The following is a 13,500-nucleotide window of genomic DNA, read 5'->3' as shown; positions in this document are numbered from 1 at the left end:
TGAGAGTCTTAGAGAACCAAACATAAGATAGCTTTCCTGATATGGCCTCCAAGGTCATGTAGCAACTGTTACTACACATGGGCCTCTTAAGCCCAGGTTCAAGGGATACAACGGACTTCTCAGTAGGAAAAGGGTCAAAGACTTCAAAGATTTTTTTTTCTTTATGATACTGGGGATCAAACCTGTGGCACTCTCCCACTAAGCTACATCCTCATCCCTTTTTATTTTTTATTTTGAGACAAGGTCTCACTAAGTTTCTCAGGCTACCCTTGAACTTGTGATCCTCCTGCTTCAGCCTCTCCAGTTGTGAGGATCATAGGCATGCACTAGCATGTGCAGCTTAGGATGTTTTTAAACTACTACAGTCTGTCCTCTGGAGACACAAATTATTCCTCTCCCATGCAAAATATGCTCATCTCTTTCCATACCTCCAAAGTCTTACTTTTTGTGCAAGGCTCAAATTCAGAGTCCAGGATATCATCCCTAAATCAGATCCCAGTGTTGCAGAGGCATACTAGTGCCAGGATGCAGGGACCCCCAAGCTCTTCCAGAGGGCAGAAAACAGGCACAATGATGACTGTTGAGAACAGTACTGCCCATAGTGGAAGCCGCTAGCCACACATTGCGCTGAACCGAAACAGAAGGAGCCAGGTGTGGTGGCGCACACCTGCATCCCAGCATGCGGAAGGCTGAGGCATGAGGCTGAGCCTGAGCTCTTTAGAATTTAGCGAGACCCTCTCTCAATCTAACAACCACAAAAGGACTAGGGCTGTAACTCAGTGCAAAGGCCCTGGCTTCCATCTCCACTGCCCCTAGTAAATAAAATGAAAAATCGGGTCGTCCATTGTAGTAGCCAAATCTGAAGTACCCAACAGATACATGTGGAGAGCGTCTACAACTGTCCCCGGGTATCTGCGGAGCACTTGTTCCAGGACCTTCCACAGACGCCAAAGGCCACAGGTGCTCAAGTCCCTTATATAAAATGACTCAGTGGTCACATGGAGCCATGCACATCTTTCTGTACCTTACATCACCTCTGCATTATTTATTGATAACGCCTAATACAGTGTAAATGCTATGTAAACATTTGTTATACTCTATGTTATTGGGGAATAACAATCCAAAAACAAAAGAAGTCCGTACATGTGTAGTACAGATGGAATTCTTTTTAACCCACAGTGGGTTGAATCCACAGATGTAGAATACGGCTACAAAGAGGGCCAAAGACGCGAGACAGCGCAGAGGCAGGATGTCCCATCGCCGCAGAAAGTCTAGGAACTGCACTGATCGGACAGTAGATTTCAGTGATGCCCTGCAGTCCCCCAATCCCACTCAGCTTGAGTTGTCCCCAAAGCCGACCCTGGCTCAAGGTACAGGTGGTTGTTTGGGGAAAGGGCCCCGTCGGAAGCACAACTAAGTGGAGAAATTGAGGCTGAAAGAGTGAAACACCAACAAGTGGTGCAGTCTGGAGAAGAGGGAAGAACTTGAGGTCCTTGCCCTACTGCACCCTTTAAATGCTGAATGCTGCAATCCTCGCTGGCCTCACCGTAGTCCCAGTCCACAGAGGGCCAGTACTGTGAGCAACTGGACCTCACCAGAAGTCCCCAGAAATCGCAAGAATCACTTAGAATGCACTTCAGTATTGACCCATTGTTATGATTTGTGTCTGGGTGACCCCTCAAAGCCTCATGCAGTCATGGGTGCAGGCTGCTAGAGTTTATGATTGATCCATGGCCCAATGCTGAGATCGTGGGAGTGAGTGCTACACCCACCCTGCGGCAGGGAGCCTGCATGCACTATAAGGGAGGGCAAGAGCCTGCTTGCTGCCGTTCCTCCCTTTTTGCTCTTGTTGCTTTTGCTGTTTTCCACCACCATGAAGTGTTGCCCTCTGCCATGTGCCACTCTGCCTTGGAGCCAGCTGAGAATGGACTGAAACCTCCACAAATATGAGCTAAATAAATCTTTTCTTCCTTAATTTCTGGCATCAGGTATTTTGTCACAGCAATGAGAGAAAAGTAACTAAGACACCCATGAAAGCCAGAAGTGGTGGCACATGCCTGTAATCCCAGCTACTCAGGGGGCTGAGACAGGAGGATTACAAGTTCAAGGCCAGCCTGAGCAACTTAGCAAGATCCTGTCTCGAAATAAAATAAGAAGGGCTGAGGATATATCTCAGTGGCAGAACACTTAACTAGCATATGTGAGGCTTTGGGGTCAACCTCCAGTAATTTAAAAGAAATTGACCCATTGAAGAATAGGAAAGCCACAGTATTTATTCCCTGGCTCCTAACCCTCCCTGCCTGGGAACTGCTCCTTGAGGAATCAGTTCTGGTACTTCTTAGTCTGTTGTTTTGTTTTGTTTTGTTTTGTTTGAGATGGAGCCTCACTATGTAGTTCAGGCTCACTATGTAGTTCAGACTATCCCTGAACTCATTATGTAGCTCAGGCTGGCCTTGAGCTCATAGCCATCCTCCTGTGTCAGCGCCCTGAGTTGCTGGGATTACAGCATGTGCCACCACATCCAGCTACTTTTAGTCTGTTCTGCATGCAGGCAGTAGAAAGCCCTCAGACTCAACTGGAGAACCAGAAAGATCCAGGCACACAAAGTGGGAAGCTGTCAGCGTGGAGGAACTGCCCACTGTATCTACAAGTGAGTGCCGATGTGAGCTGAGGGGATGGGATGTGGTAGGAAGGCGCCAGCTGGTGTGCTACAGAATATTCTAGAAAACCTCCCACCCAGAGGACAGGTGTGAGCCTTATGGTGACAGAGAGTTGGGAGCAACCTAAGTGTCCATCTCTGGGGGAGTGGGTAAGTAGAGGCGCTGTGGGCGCACTGTGGACCATAACGCAGCAGTTAGAAATGAGGAACTCAATGTCCACAGCTACATAGAGAGATCTCAGAAATATAGCGTTGTGGTTTTTTTTTTTTTAAAGGAAGAAGTAGAAGATTTATGGCACAATCTCACTTATGTAAATTGGAAACACATATATATACACACAAAGTCACAAATTATAAAGGTACATCTTTGCAGCTATATATCAAGAGCATTAAAGTGGGTATCAGTGAGGGGGAGGGGTGGGGCGGGAATTGGGGGAGAGGGTTTTAAACCTTAGCGGGCCTTTTATGGACCAATTGTGATGCCGTGTTATGAGCTGAAGAGTGTGATTAATAACTCTCTGCAGCTAAGGACTTAAAAAAATGAAAGAAAGGAATGAAAAACACAAGGGCGCTTGCACATCAGAGCAATTTCTTACCAGCTACACGCTTGTTAGTATCTCAGGGTGACAATAAGCAGAACAATCAGACTCTTCCCCTGCCTGTGTGGTGGAGGCCCTGCTCCCTCCAGCTCCCCAGGCTCCCCCTGCAGTCCCCAGCGAAGGAGGAGCTCCCTACCCATGCCAGGCTACCCACAAAGAGCTGAGCACCTGCTACCGCACTGCAATGAGACGTGCAACAGGATGAGCACACACCCCAGCCCTGGCATTGCCTCTGGGGCCTCAGTTACATCATCAGTAAAGTGGGGATGATCAGTGCATTAGTCAGAGTTCTCTGGAAAGACCAAAGCATAGAATATACAGGGATGAGCTGCCTAACAGTGATCTGTGTCGTTCTATGCAGGGTGACAGGTCCCAAGAACAAGGTGCCCATGGACAAATAGAAAAAGTAAGAGAGACAAGGAAAACAAGGGAGACAAAATTTTGGGGTCAGGGGGCTTACAGCCTCTTGGACTGCAGCGCGGATCACCAATCACAATCACCTTTTATTGAGCCAGAATCAAGAACATAACTAGAACAAGCAGGCAGATAACAAACGTTTTAGTAATTAATGCCTTATCCTTCTCCAATTCTGCCTCTTATGCTGATGGCAACAATCCCCAGGTGGGCCTCCCACACTCAGCACCACGTTTATTCAGTTCAGTTGGGGATCACAAGCCAACCATCAGTCATCAATCCATTACGATCACAGTCCTTACTTCTCAGATCTGGTCAGTGACAGACCACATTTACAATGTGATCTCCTAAGATTATAGCGCCCCCACCCCATCCCGTGCACCTGGCATACCGGCGCACAGGAGGCTGAGGCAGGTGGACTTGGGCCACATAGTGAGACACTGCCTCAAAAAAAAAATTGTTGTTTCCTGGCCACTCATTGTAGGCACCTTACTTTGCGCAGGTACACTCTAAGATGCTCACGCAGCAAAATAAACTAGCAACCTATCTCTTGAAAGGCAGCCCTGTTGTGAAGTGACACATGTCTAACTGTAGGAGAGTTATCTATTATGGGAATATATTGGAGGCTCATGCGATTATATAGAGGCTGAGGAATCCTACAATAGGCCATCTGCAAACTGGAGACACAGAGATGCTGCTGTCATTGTAGCAGCTTAGTTTAGTTATTATAAATAGACGCAGAAGCCTGAGATAAGGATGGATGGACACGCAGCCAGTTAAGTTTTGAAATGTAAAAGAAAATAAAATAGCCCAGGGAGGTTAAGAACTAATTCAGTCCGCTAAACCAAACTTAGAATGCAAAGGTAAACACAAGAACAAGGGGTAAGAGGCTGGGGTGAGAACAGGGAGCTAGAACTCTACCCTCCAGGACGAGACCTGGAGAGAATAGATACGCCAGGTAAGCAGTGGCCTCAGAATCAGGGAAGCCAATGGGATAAGCTTCCCTGGGAGGGCACAGGGGCCTGGGAACCTGGGGGTGGGGACAGTTATGGTTCATGTCCCAGGACCCAAAGGCCAGAAAACATGGAACAACAATGTCTAAGAACAGGAGAAAGAGGTGCCCCTACTTAGCAGAGAGAGCGTGAATTTCCCTTTCCTCTGCTCCCCTCTCCCCAAGTACTGGAGATTGAACGCTGGGCTTTTGCACTGAGCTACACCCCCACCCCATTTTTGTTTTTGTTTTTATTTTGAAACAGGGTCTCACTAAGTCACTAAGTTGCCCAGGCTGAGCTCAAACTTGTGATCCTCCTGCCTCAGCCTCCCTGAGTACCAGGAACATTCTTAAATGAATAGCAGAAGCTCCCTCTCTGTCAGTCAGGCAGCTTCATCCACACTCATCCGAGTTATGCAACACACAGGCTGTGAGAGTCGCATTCCCAGTCACATTCTTGTCCCCTACGTCACCCTCAGTCGGGGACTGTCAGAGTCAGCAAGCTGAAGGCTGCCAGGGATGTCCTACAAGAGCTTCAGAGGCCCTTGGGATTGCATTTCAATTTCTCTTTCCCTCTTGGTGTAACTTCAGGCTCACCTGGGGCATCCACACCTGCTCATTAACCCTGGCCCCACCTACCCATGCTTTTTAAGGCTAAGGTGGAAATTCACTTTTCACGTTGCTAATTTCAGTTTAGATGCATCACCAGTGACTGTACACTCAGCCTGGATACAAAGCACAGCCACGCGTCCGGGGAAGCGCTTGCCATCTAGTCACGGCCATGACGATCCCTGTGTGGCTCCTGGTACCTGTGGGGCTGGGCTTGGCCGCAGCGGGCCCTGTCCCCACTGCCAAGCCCGCTACAGCCAGGAAAGCCTGCCACCTTGAGAGGTTTCTACCTATGTCACCGCGGGAGATGGAGTTCTTCAAGAAGGCGAAGGATGCCTTGGTGGGTGTTCATGGCTATGGGCAAAACTCCACCCTGCTTACTGGGCCAAGCTGCAGGCCTGTGGGCTAACCTCTGCCCTTTCTGCTGTGGGATAGCCTCCCACCTTCCTCCATGACTAACTCCATCCTTCCTGCCACTGGGTCAACTTGAACCCCCCCACCAGGTCAACCTTCTTGCTGGCTGCTGTGAGCTACACCTCCCCAGGGTGAGCTAAATTGTGCCCTTGCTGTCTAGGAAAAGCAGCTCCTGCTGATGGACTCCAGGTGCAGCTGGCACCTCTTCCCCAGGACCTGGGACCTGCAGCAGCTGCGGGTGAGTGGGCAGCCACCCTTGCTGCTGTCCCATGGCCCTCCCCACCTCCCAGCTTATCCCACTTAGGGCGTGTGTTCCTCATCTCTCGCTCTCACTTCCACACCGTCCAGTCCTTCTCATCTTGCTCTTCTATCCTCTCTCTTATGGCCCATCTGTCCCCAACCTGGGCTGCTGTCCTGCTCCACATGGATCCCTTCTGCCCTCCCATTCCCTCCTGGCCTCTCACCTCCATCCCTTGGCCTCTCTCTCTCTTTGTCTCTCTCTCTCTCTCTCTCTCTCTCTCTCTCTCTCTCTCTCTCTCTCTCTCTCTCTCTCTCTCTCTTTGGACCAGGAATTGAACTCAGGGCCTTGCACTTGCCAGGCAGGTGCTGAGCCACTGAGCTACATCCCTGGCCCCCCTGGACTCTCCTTCCGGGACCTGCTCCCAGCCTTCATCCACCTGTCCTCCCACGCAGCAACTGCCCCCTCCCTGCCCACAGCCTGTTCTCTTCTTGCCTGGCCCCATGCCTTGTCCCATCAGACATCTGCTACCCTCTCTTGTCCCCTCACCTGTCTCCTCCCTTGTCTTTCTGCCTTACCTGCATCCTCTCTGTCTGTACCTTTCCCTTGTGTCTCATCACCTGTCCCGTATCACTTGCCCTCCTCCCCATATTCCCTACCTAGTCCCCCCTCCTGAGCCTTCTCCTTCCTCACCTGCCACCCCTCACCTGGTCTTTCTCACCTCTCCAGGTGTGGGAGCGCCCCGTGGCCCTGCAGGCTGAGCTGGCCCTGACCCTGAAGGTCCTGGGCAACATGACAGACCCGGCCCTGGAGGATGTCCTGGAGCAGCCCCTCCACACGCTGCGTCATATCCACTCCCACCCCGTGTCACAGGCTCTGACCAGCTCGCCTCAGAGTGCCCCCTCTGCCCACAGATCCCGGCTCAGCCCACAGCAGCCCCTTGTCCTCATGATCTGGGACCAACCCACAGCTCCCATTTATCCCTGTGCTTCTGCTGACTGTGGTTAGCAAGCCACCAAGGTGAGAGTGCAGGATGGGCTGATGACTGGGAGGCATCTGGGGACCAGACCATGGGCAGCCCCGAGCCCTGTGTCCCCACAGGAGTCCCCTGGCTTCCTCCAGGCCTCTGTCACCTCCAACCTCTTCTGCCTGCTCATCCGGGACCTGCGGTGTGTCAGCAGGCCAGACCTGTGAGCCTGAGAATATGGGCTGCCCCAGCCTGTCTGCGACCCCAGACTCTATTTATGAACCAGCCCTTGCCCCCAGCTCAAGTTATTTGCTCTCCCTCCTTATTTGTGGTCCTACAGACCTGACTCAGACCCACAGCTGGATTTATTTTTATACTTTTTTACTTTTATACAATATATACAAATAAAGAAAACACAGAACTGAACCCTTCTGGGCCGGGGATATAGCTCAGTGGCACAAACACCTGCCTGGCAAGTACAAGGTCCTGAGTTCAATTCTCAGTACCAAAAAAAAAAAAAAAAGAATTGAACGCCTCTGTGGCCGAGGACTCCTTGAGGCTGAGGGTGGATATCCGTGTTCACAGGAAGGACTCGTGGCTGGCCTGATCTGTGTGACTGTGCATCTACTATGGATCTGGAATATCCCCCAAAGGCCCGTATGTCAAAGGCTTGGCCCCCAAAGCAGCAGGGTTCAGAGGTGGGGTTTTGGGGAGGTGACTGGATCAAGAGGGTTCTGATTTTATCAGTGGTTTAATCCACTGATGGGTCCATACTCTGATGGGCTATTAGGAAGTGCTGGAGACTTAGGAACTGGGATGTGTTGAAGGGAGAAGTTTGGGAGTGTCCCCTTGGGTGTTCTACCTTGTCTCTGGCCCCTTCTATCTCTCTCTCTCTGTCTCTCTCTCTCTCTCTCTGCTTCCTGGTTGCCATGGGGTGAGCAGTTTTGCTCCACCACGTGCTCTCCATCACGGTGTTTGTCTTTGTCCCAGGCCAAAAGCCACAGGGCCAAGCGGCCATGGACTGAAAACTCTGAAGTCATGAGACAAAATAAATCTTTCCTCCTTTAAATTGATTTTCTCAGGTATTTTGTCACAGTGAGAGAAAACCAAGACAATATCCAGATGAGTGTCTTCCAAACCCAAGTCTAACCAAAGACATGTAGCTGTGCATATTTATACCCACATGCATGCAAAGTATGCACTCATGCACATGTTCTATGAGTCTGTCTCTCCCTGTCTGTTGGAGTATGTTTCTCTTTTTCATGTGTATGTAGGAGAGATGGGGTCTATATCATTCAGGATGCTTTATTCTATAATAAGTAATCAGAAAATGCAAATGATAAAAGTAAAAATGAATTTATAATTCCATGTAAGAAAAAATCAGCTGGATTTAAGAAGAATAAAATAAAAAATAAAAGAAAGAAAAATCAGCTAGCAGAGCAGGTCTAGGGCTGGTTAGTTCATTTATTCAATAATGTGCTTGGGAAACCAAGATCTCTCCATTTCTGTGGGCTGATTTCATACTGCAGCTACTTCATTATCCCAAGATGGCAGCCATAGCTCTAGCTCTCCCACACAAACAACTTCCAAGTGGTAACAAACCACTCCAAACTCAGTGAATTAAAATAAAATCCATCTTATTATGCTCACAAGACCCAGTATAGATAACTTGCCTCAGCTCTACAGCACTCAAGATCTCACATCTTCTTCCATACTTTTTAAAATGGTGTTTGAGACTTGTATACACTGGACAAGTGCTCTACCACCAACCTGCATCCCCAGCCCCACTTCCACCTAATTAGAGGCAAGGAGGCAGACACATTCAACTATCTGATCTTTGATAAAGGGGCAAAATAACACACTGCAGGAAACATAGCCTCTTCAATAAATGGTGCTGGGAAAATTTACTTTTCACACGCAGAAAATTAAATCTAGATCCATATATCTCACCATGCACTAAACTAAAATCAAATGGATAAAAATCTAAATATTAAAACAAAAATACTTAATCTGCTGGAAGATAAAATAGGCATAGGCAATGACTTTCTGAACAGAACTCCAATGGTACAAGAAATACCGAGAATCAGCAAATGGGATCACATCAAATTAAAAAGCTTCTACACAAGAAAAAACAACCAACAGAGTAAAGAGACAGTTCATAGAGTAGAATTTTTTTTACCAGCTATTCCTAGGCAGATTAACATCTAGAATATATAAAGAACTCAAAAAAATTAGACCTCCCGGGGGCTGGGGACTTAGCTCAGCGGCAAAGCGCCTGCCTGGCAAGCGCAAGGTTGTGAGTTCGGTTCTTGGTACCGGAGAAAAACCAAAAAAAAAAAAATTAGACCTCCCAAAATAAAAGACCAAATCAAAAAATGGGCAAGTAAAATGAATAGAAACTTCGGTGAAGAAACAATACAGATGGCCAATAAATACAGGGGAGAAATGTTCAACATTACTGGCCATTAAAGAAATGCAAATTAGCCAGTTGTGGTAGAACATCGCTGTAATCCCAGCATGCAGGAGGCTGAGGCAGGAGAATAACCACAAGTCCAGGGCTAACCTTAGAAGCTGGGCATGGTGGCACATGCCTGTATTCCTAGCACTCTGGAGGCTGAGACAAGAGGATCGTTGCAAGCTCGAGGCCAGCCTAGGCTACAAAGTGAGCTCAAGGCCAGCCTGAACTGCATAGTGAGACCCTGTTTCAAAAAGACAAAAGAAAGAAAGAAAAAAAAAAAAACAAAAGAAAAAGAAAATCAAAGAATAACAAATGCTGATAAGGCTATAGGGAGAAAGGAACCCTTCCATATTATTGGTGAGAATGTAAACCAGTATGGGGCTGGGGATTTAGCTCAGCAGCACAGTGCCTGCCTGGCAAGCGCAGGCACTGTGAGTTCGATTCCCGGTACTGGAAAAAAATAAAAATAAAAAAAAAAGAGAATGTAAACCAGTACAACTATGAAGATGAGTACAGAGATTCTGCAAAAAATTAAAACCAGAAATTCCATTTGACCCTGCTCGTCCCCTTCTGGATAACTTTCCCAAATAATTAGAGACATCATATTACAGGGATACATGCACTCCCATGTTTATAGAAGCACAATTTACAATACTTAAATCTTGGAAATGGCCTATATGCCTGTCAACAGATGAATGAATAAAGAAAATGTGGTATTTATACACAAGGGAGTACTACTCTGCCATAAAGAAATACAAACTTGAGAGATTTGGCCAACCTACTTGGGACTGCTCCTGTCCCTCAGGAGCTATTCCTATTCCGCAATAAACCGTTCCTACTCTTAACTTCCTTTATCCTCTGGAATTCACCCTTTGATTTCAGGGCACATGAACTCAGCACATCTGACATCTATCAGCTCGGGAGTTACATTTCTCCTGTACCATTTTGGAGTTCCACCGAGATCACTAGGAGAGGCTGCCAAACTCCAAGGGATCATACAGATGGAACCAACAACTAGATCAACCTTCTAAAGGGAGTTCATAACTGCTAAACTCCAACATGATTTCTATCCAAGACCCATTAAATTATCTCTCTGCAAAAGGCCCCTGACTTCAGTCTACCCTGCACTGACCCTTCTCAGCTCAAAGCAGCTAGGTCAAAACTATGCCTTACTACATTCTCCCCTTACTACAGTTAGGGATGCTTCTTCAGAGGGAGGAATAGTACAGGGAGTATCGTGGTTTGGGGTTTGTTGCAAGGAGAAACAATATAATACATGACACACATTTTATAAGATTATTTATAATAGCCACCCAAAGAATCACATACAAAAGAGTGCAGGAAATCTGTCCATACACTGAAGACCCCAAGAATCTGGCGGAGGCCCTGGATCCCAACGATAATGTCCTGCATGAGTCCAGCTGAAGACCTAGAGCTCATAACAATGTCTCCAGAAGTCCAGCTGGAGGCCCAGAACCCACAACAATATCTCATGCAGGCCTGTTTCACAGATCTGTGCTGGGAAGGCCCAAAGGTCAGTGGTGGAATCTGGAAAGTCTGTACCAAAGTCTGTACTACCGGGATGAAGGATCTGTGCTAGCAGGCTGAAAGATCTACACTGGAGCCAGGAAGTGATGTTCAAAATAAGAACCAGAGCTCCCTCAAAAAGTACCACAGCCATCCTTAGCAACAGTGAGGTCCTGAGCTCCTCCAATGATCAGGACAGCTGAGTTCTAACCAGGAAAGACAACACAACAAGCTTCTCCAGGAGACTGAGTAGTGCACCATCTTCCCCTCCGGAGCCAGGAAGTGATGCTCAGAGTGAGGACCAGAACTCCCGCAAAGTGACCCAAAGCCATTCTCAGCAACAAGGTCCCGAGCTCCTTGGAGGATGATAACAGCCAAGTTCATCAGGAAAGCCAGCATGACAAGCTCCTCCAAGAGAACCAACAGGTCCTCACAGCTTCTCTCAGCTTTCAACAGGTTCCCAACAGCTTCAACCAGCTCCTAGAAGCCTCCCTTCTTCTCCTCTAGTTCTGCCTCTTATGCTGCTAGGAATAGTGCCCAGGTAGGCCTCCCACACCCAGTACCATGCTTATTAAATTCAGCTGGGTGTTACAAGTTGACCACCAGTTGTCAATCCACCACAGGGAGTTAAGTTAGATAGCAATTAATATATAGTCAGAGAGTGACTGAGCTGTCAAGGAAGTCAATGAAAGGTGGAGACACAATTGTGGCTGTAGTTGTATCTGAGGAAGCCCAGGCCTCAAGATAGTCACATGGCCTAACATGCACTCTTCCCTTAGGAATATATAGTAATTACTGCCCAGTCCATTAAGTACAGCTATAAGTCACACAGCATGGTTGATGACCAGAACACCTGAAGCCAACTTTTCCCCAAAATGTTTTTGTTTTAGAAGTCGAGCGGGGTGTGGTGGCACACGCCTGTCATCCCAGCACTTGGGAGGCTGAGGCAGGAGGATTGTTGCTAGTTCGAGACCAGCCTGGGCTACAAAGTGAGCTCAAGGCCAGCCTGAACTGCATAGTGAGACCCTGTCTCAAAAAAGACCATAAAAAAAAGTCATAGATAAGCCAAAGTTAATGATGCTAGCCATAGAACCCTGCTATGTGCCCCACTTCCTCACTGGGTCAACATTAACTAAGCAGCTATACTTGTAATCATACAGGTTGGCTACAGTTTGGCCCAGGTTCTACCCACATTGTGACTTTGCTGTATAAATTACCCCTGATAAATATCTTCAGTGGTAATGCACTCAGGAGCTATTCCTATTCCTCAATAAATCTTTCCTATTCTTAAAAAAAATCTCAAGACATTTGTAGGTAAATAGATGCACCTTGAGACCACAGTATTAAGTTAAATAAATTAGATACATAACTTTAAATATCACATGGTTTCTTTTATATGAGAAATCCAAAATATAAACAAAGACAAAAATATAGAATAGGAAGTAGGAAGATCTTTTTCAAATGGGAAGGGGCATAAGAAATGGAGGGGGGATGGAAGGAAGGGGAAAAGGATTTTTAAAAAGGAATCAGAAAAAAAAAAATGGAAATAGAGATTTTTCAAATGGGACAAGAGACCAGGCATGGTGGCACATGCCTGTACTCCCACCATTTGGGATGCTGAGGAAGGAGAATCACTGTGAGTTTAAGGCCAGCCTGGACTACATGGTGAGACCTTGACTCAAAAGATCAAATTGGAAGCGGATCAAGAGTTGGAGAGAAAGCTGAATGTGGCACCACACACCTGTCATCCCAGCACTCAGGAGGCTGAGGCAGGAGGATCACTGTGAGTTCGAGGCCAGCCTGGGCTACAAAATGAGTTCAAGGCCAGCCTGAATGGCATAGCGAGACCCTGACTCAAAAAAAAAAAAAAAAAAAGAGTTGGAGGGACAGGCTGGGGATTTAGCTCAGGGGCACAATGCCTGCCTGGCAAGCATGAGGTCCTGAGTTCAATTCCTGGTACCAAAAGAAAATTTTCAAAAAAGCTCAGGCACTTGAAAGCTTAGACAAGTGCAGCCCTTTCTTCTTGGGCTGGAGATATAGCTCAGCTACACAGCATCTGCCTGGCAAACACAAGGTCCCGTGTTGGCCTGGTACCAAAAAAAAAAAAAGGGTTGGAAGGACTCTGGCATGGTGCCACACACCTGCGATCCCAGCACTTGGGAGGGTAAGGCAGAAGGCCAGCCTGAATTTCATAGTGAAATCCTGTCTCAAAAAAGACAAAAAAGAGAGAGATGGTGAAAGTAGGGAGGGATGGGAGAAGAAGGGGACAAAAAAGAATTAAGATGTGTTATGTACATGTACAAATTCCCCACAATAAATATAATCATTATGTACTTGAAACACATACTGTTTTAGTTACTTTTTTCATTGCTGAGACAGAATACCCAACACCCACAAGTTAAGAGAAGAACGGTTTATTTATCTCACAGTCTGTAGAGTTTTCAGTCTATAATTAGCTGACTCCAAGGAAAGGTGGCATGGCAAAAGAGAACCAGTTCATGGCAAGCAGAAGGTAGCAAAACAACAAGGCATGACCACAGATCTTTTTATCCCTTATATCTTATCCAGTCTACTTAAAATGGGTGGCACTCACACCCTTAATCCTAGTGCCCTTGATCCTAGCA

The 13,500-nt window shown here is 47.2% G+C and overlaps 1 protein-coding gene across 1 annotated transcript; it reads left to right on the top strand.

The window, feature by feature from the left end:
• Positions 1–5,444: 5,444 nt before the first annotated feature.
• Positions 5,445–7,118, top strand: LOC102013593 (interferon lambda-2). Its single transcript, XM_013522285.1, has 4 exons — positions 5,445–5,612; positions 5,847–5,924; positions 6,654–6,788; positions 7,026–7,118. The coding sequence occupies exons 1-4, from the start codon at positions 5,445–5,447 to the stop codon at positions 7,116–7,118; spliced, it is 474 nt and encodes a 157-aa protein (XP_013377739.1).
• Positions 7,119–13,500: the final 6,382 nt, after the last annotated feature.

Source organism: Chinchilla lanigera, unplaced genomic scaffold, assembly GCF_000276665.1.
Source record: "Chinchilla lanigera isolate Chin_1 unplaced genomic scaffold, ChiLan1.0 scaffold00067, whole genome shotgun sequence".
NCBI classification, from domain to species: domain Eukaryota; kingdom Metazoa; phylum Chordata; class Mammalia; order Rodentia; family Chinchillidae; genus Chinchilla; species Chinchilla lanigera.
Note: the sequence above shows the minus strand (reverse complement) of the source record. Positions and strands in the feature narration are given on the sequence as shown.

Bases quoted from the DNA above. Each gene is read 5' to 3' on its own strand.
- LOC102013593 (XM_013522285.1), top strand. From the start codon at position 5,445: ATGACGATCCCTGTGTGGCTCCTGGTACCTGTGGGGCTGGGCTTGGCC. The intron at 5,925-6,653 runs GTGAGTGGGCAG...TCACCTCTCCAG, and splicing joins GGGACCTGCAGCAGCTGCGG to GTGTGGGAGCGCCCCGTGGC. The intron at 6,789-7,025 runs GTGTCACAGGCT...GTGTCCCCACAG, and splicing joins GTCATATCCACTCCCACCCC to GAGTCCCCTGGCTTCCTCCA.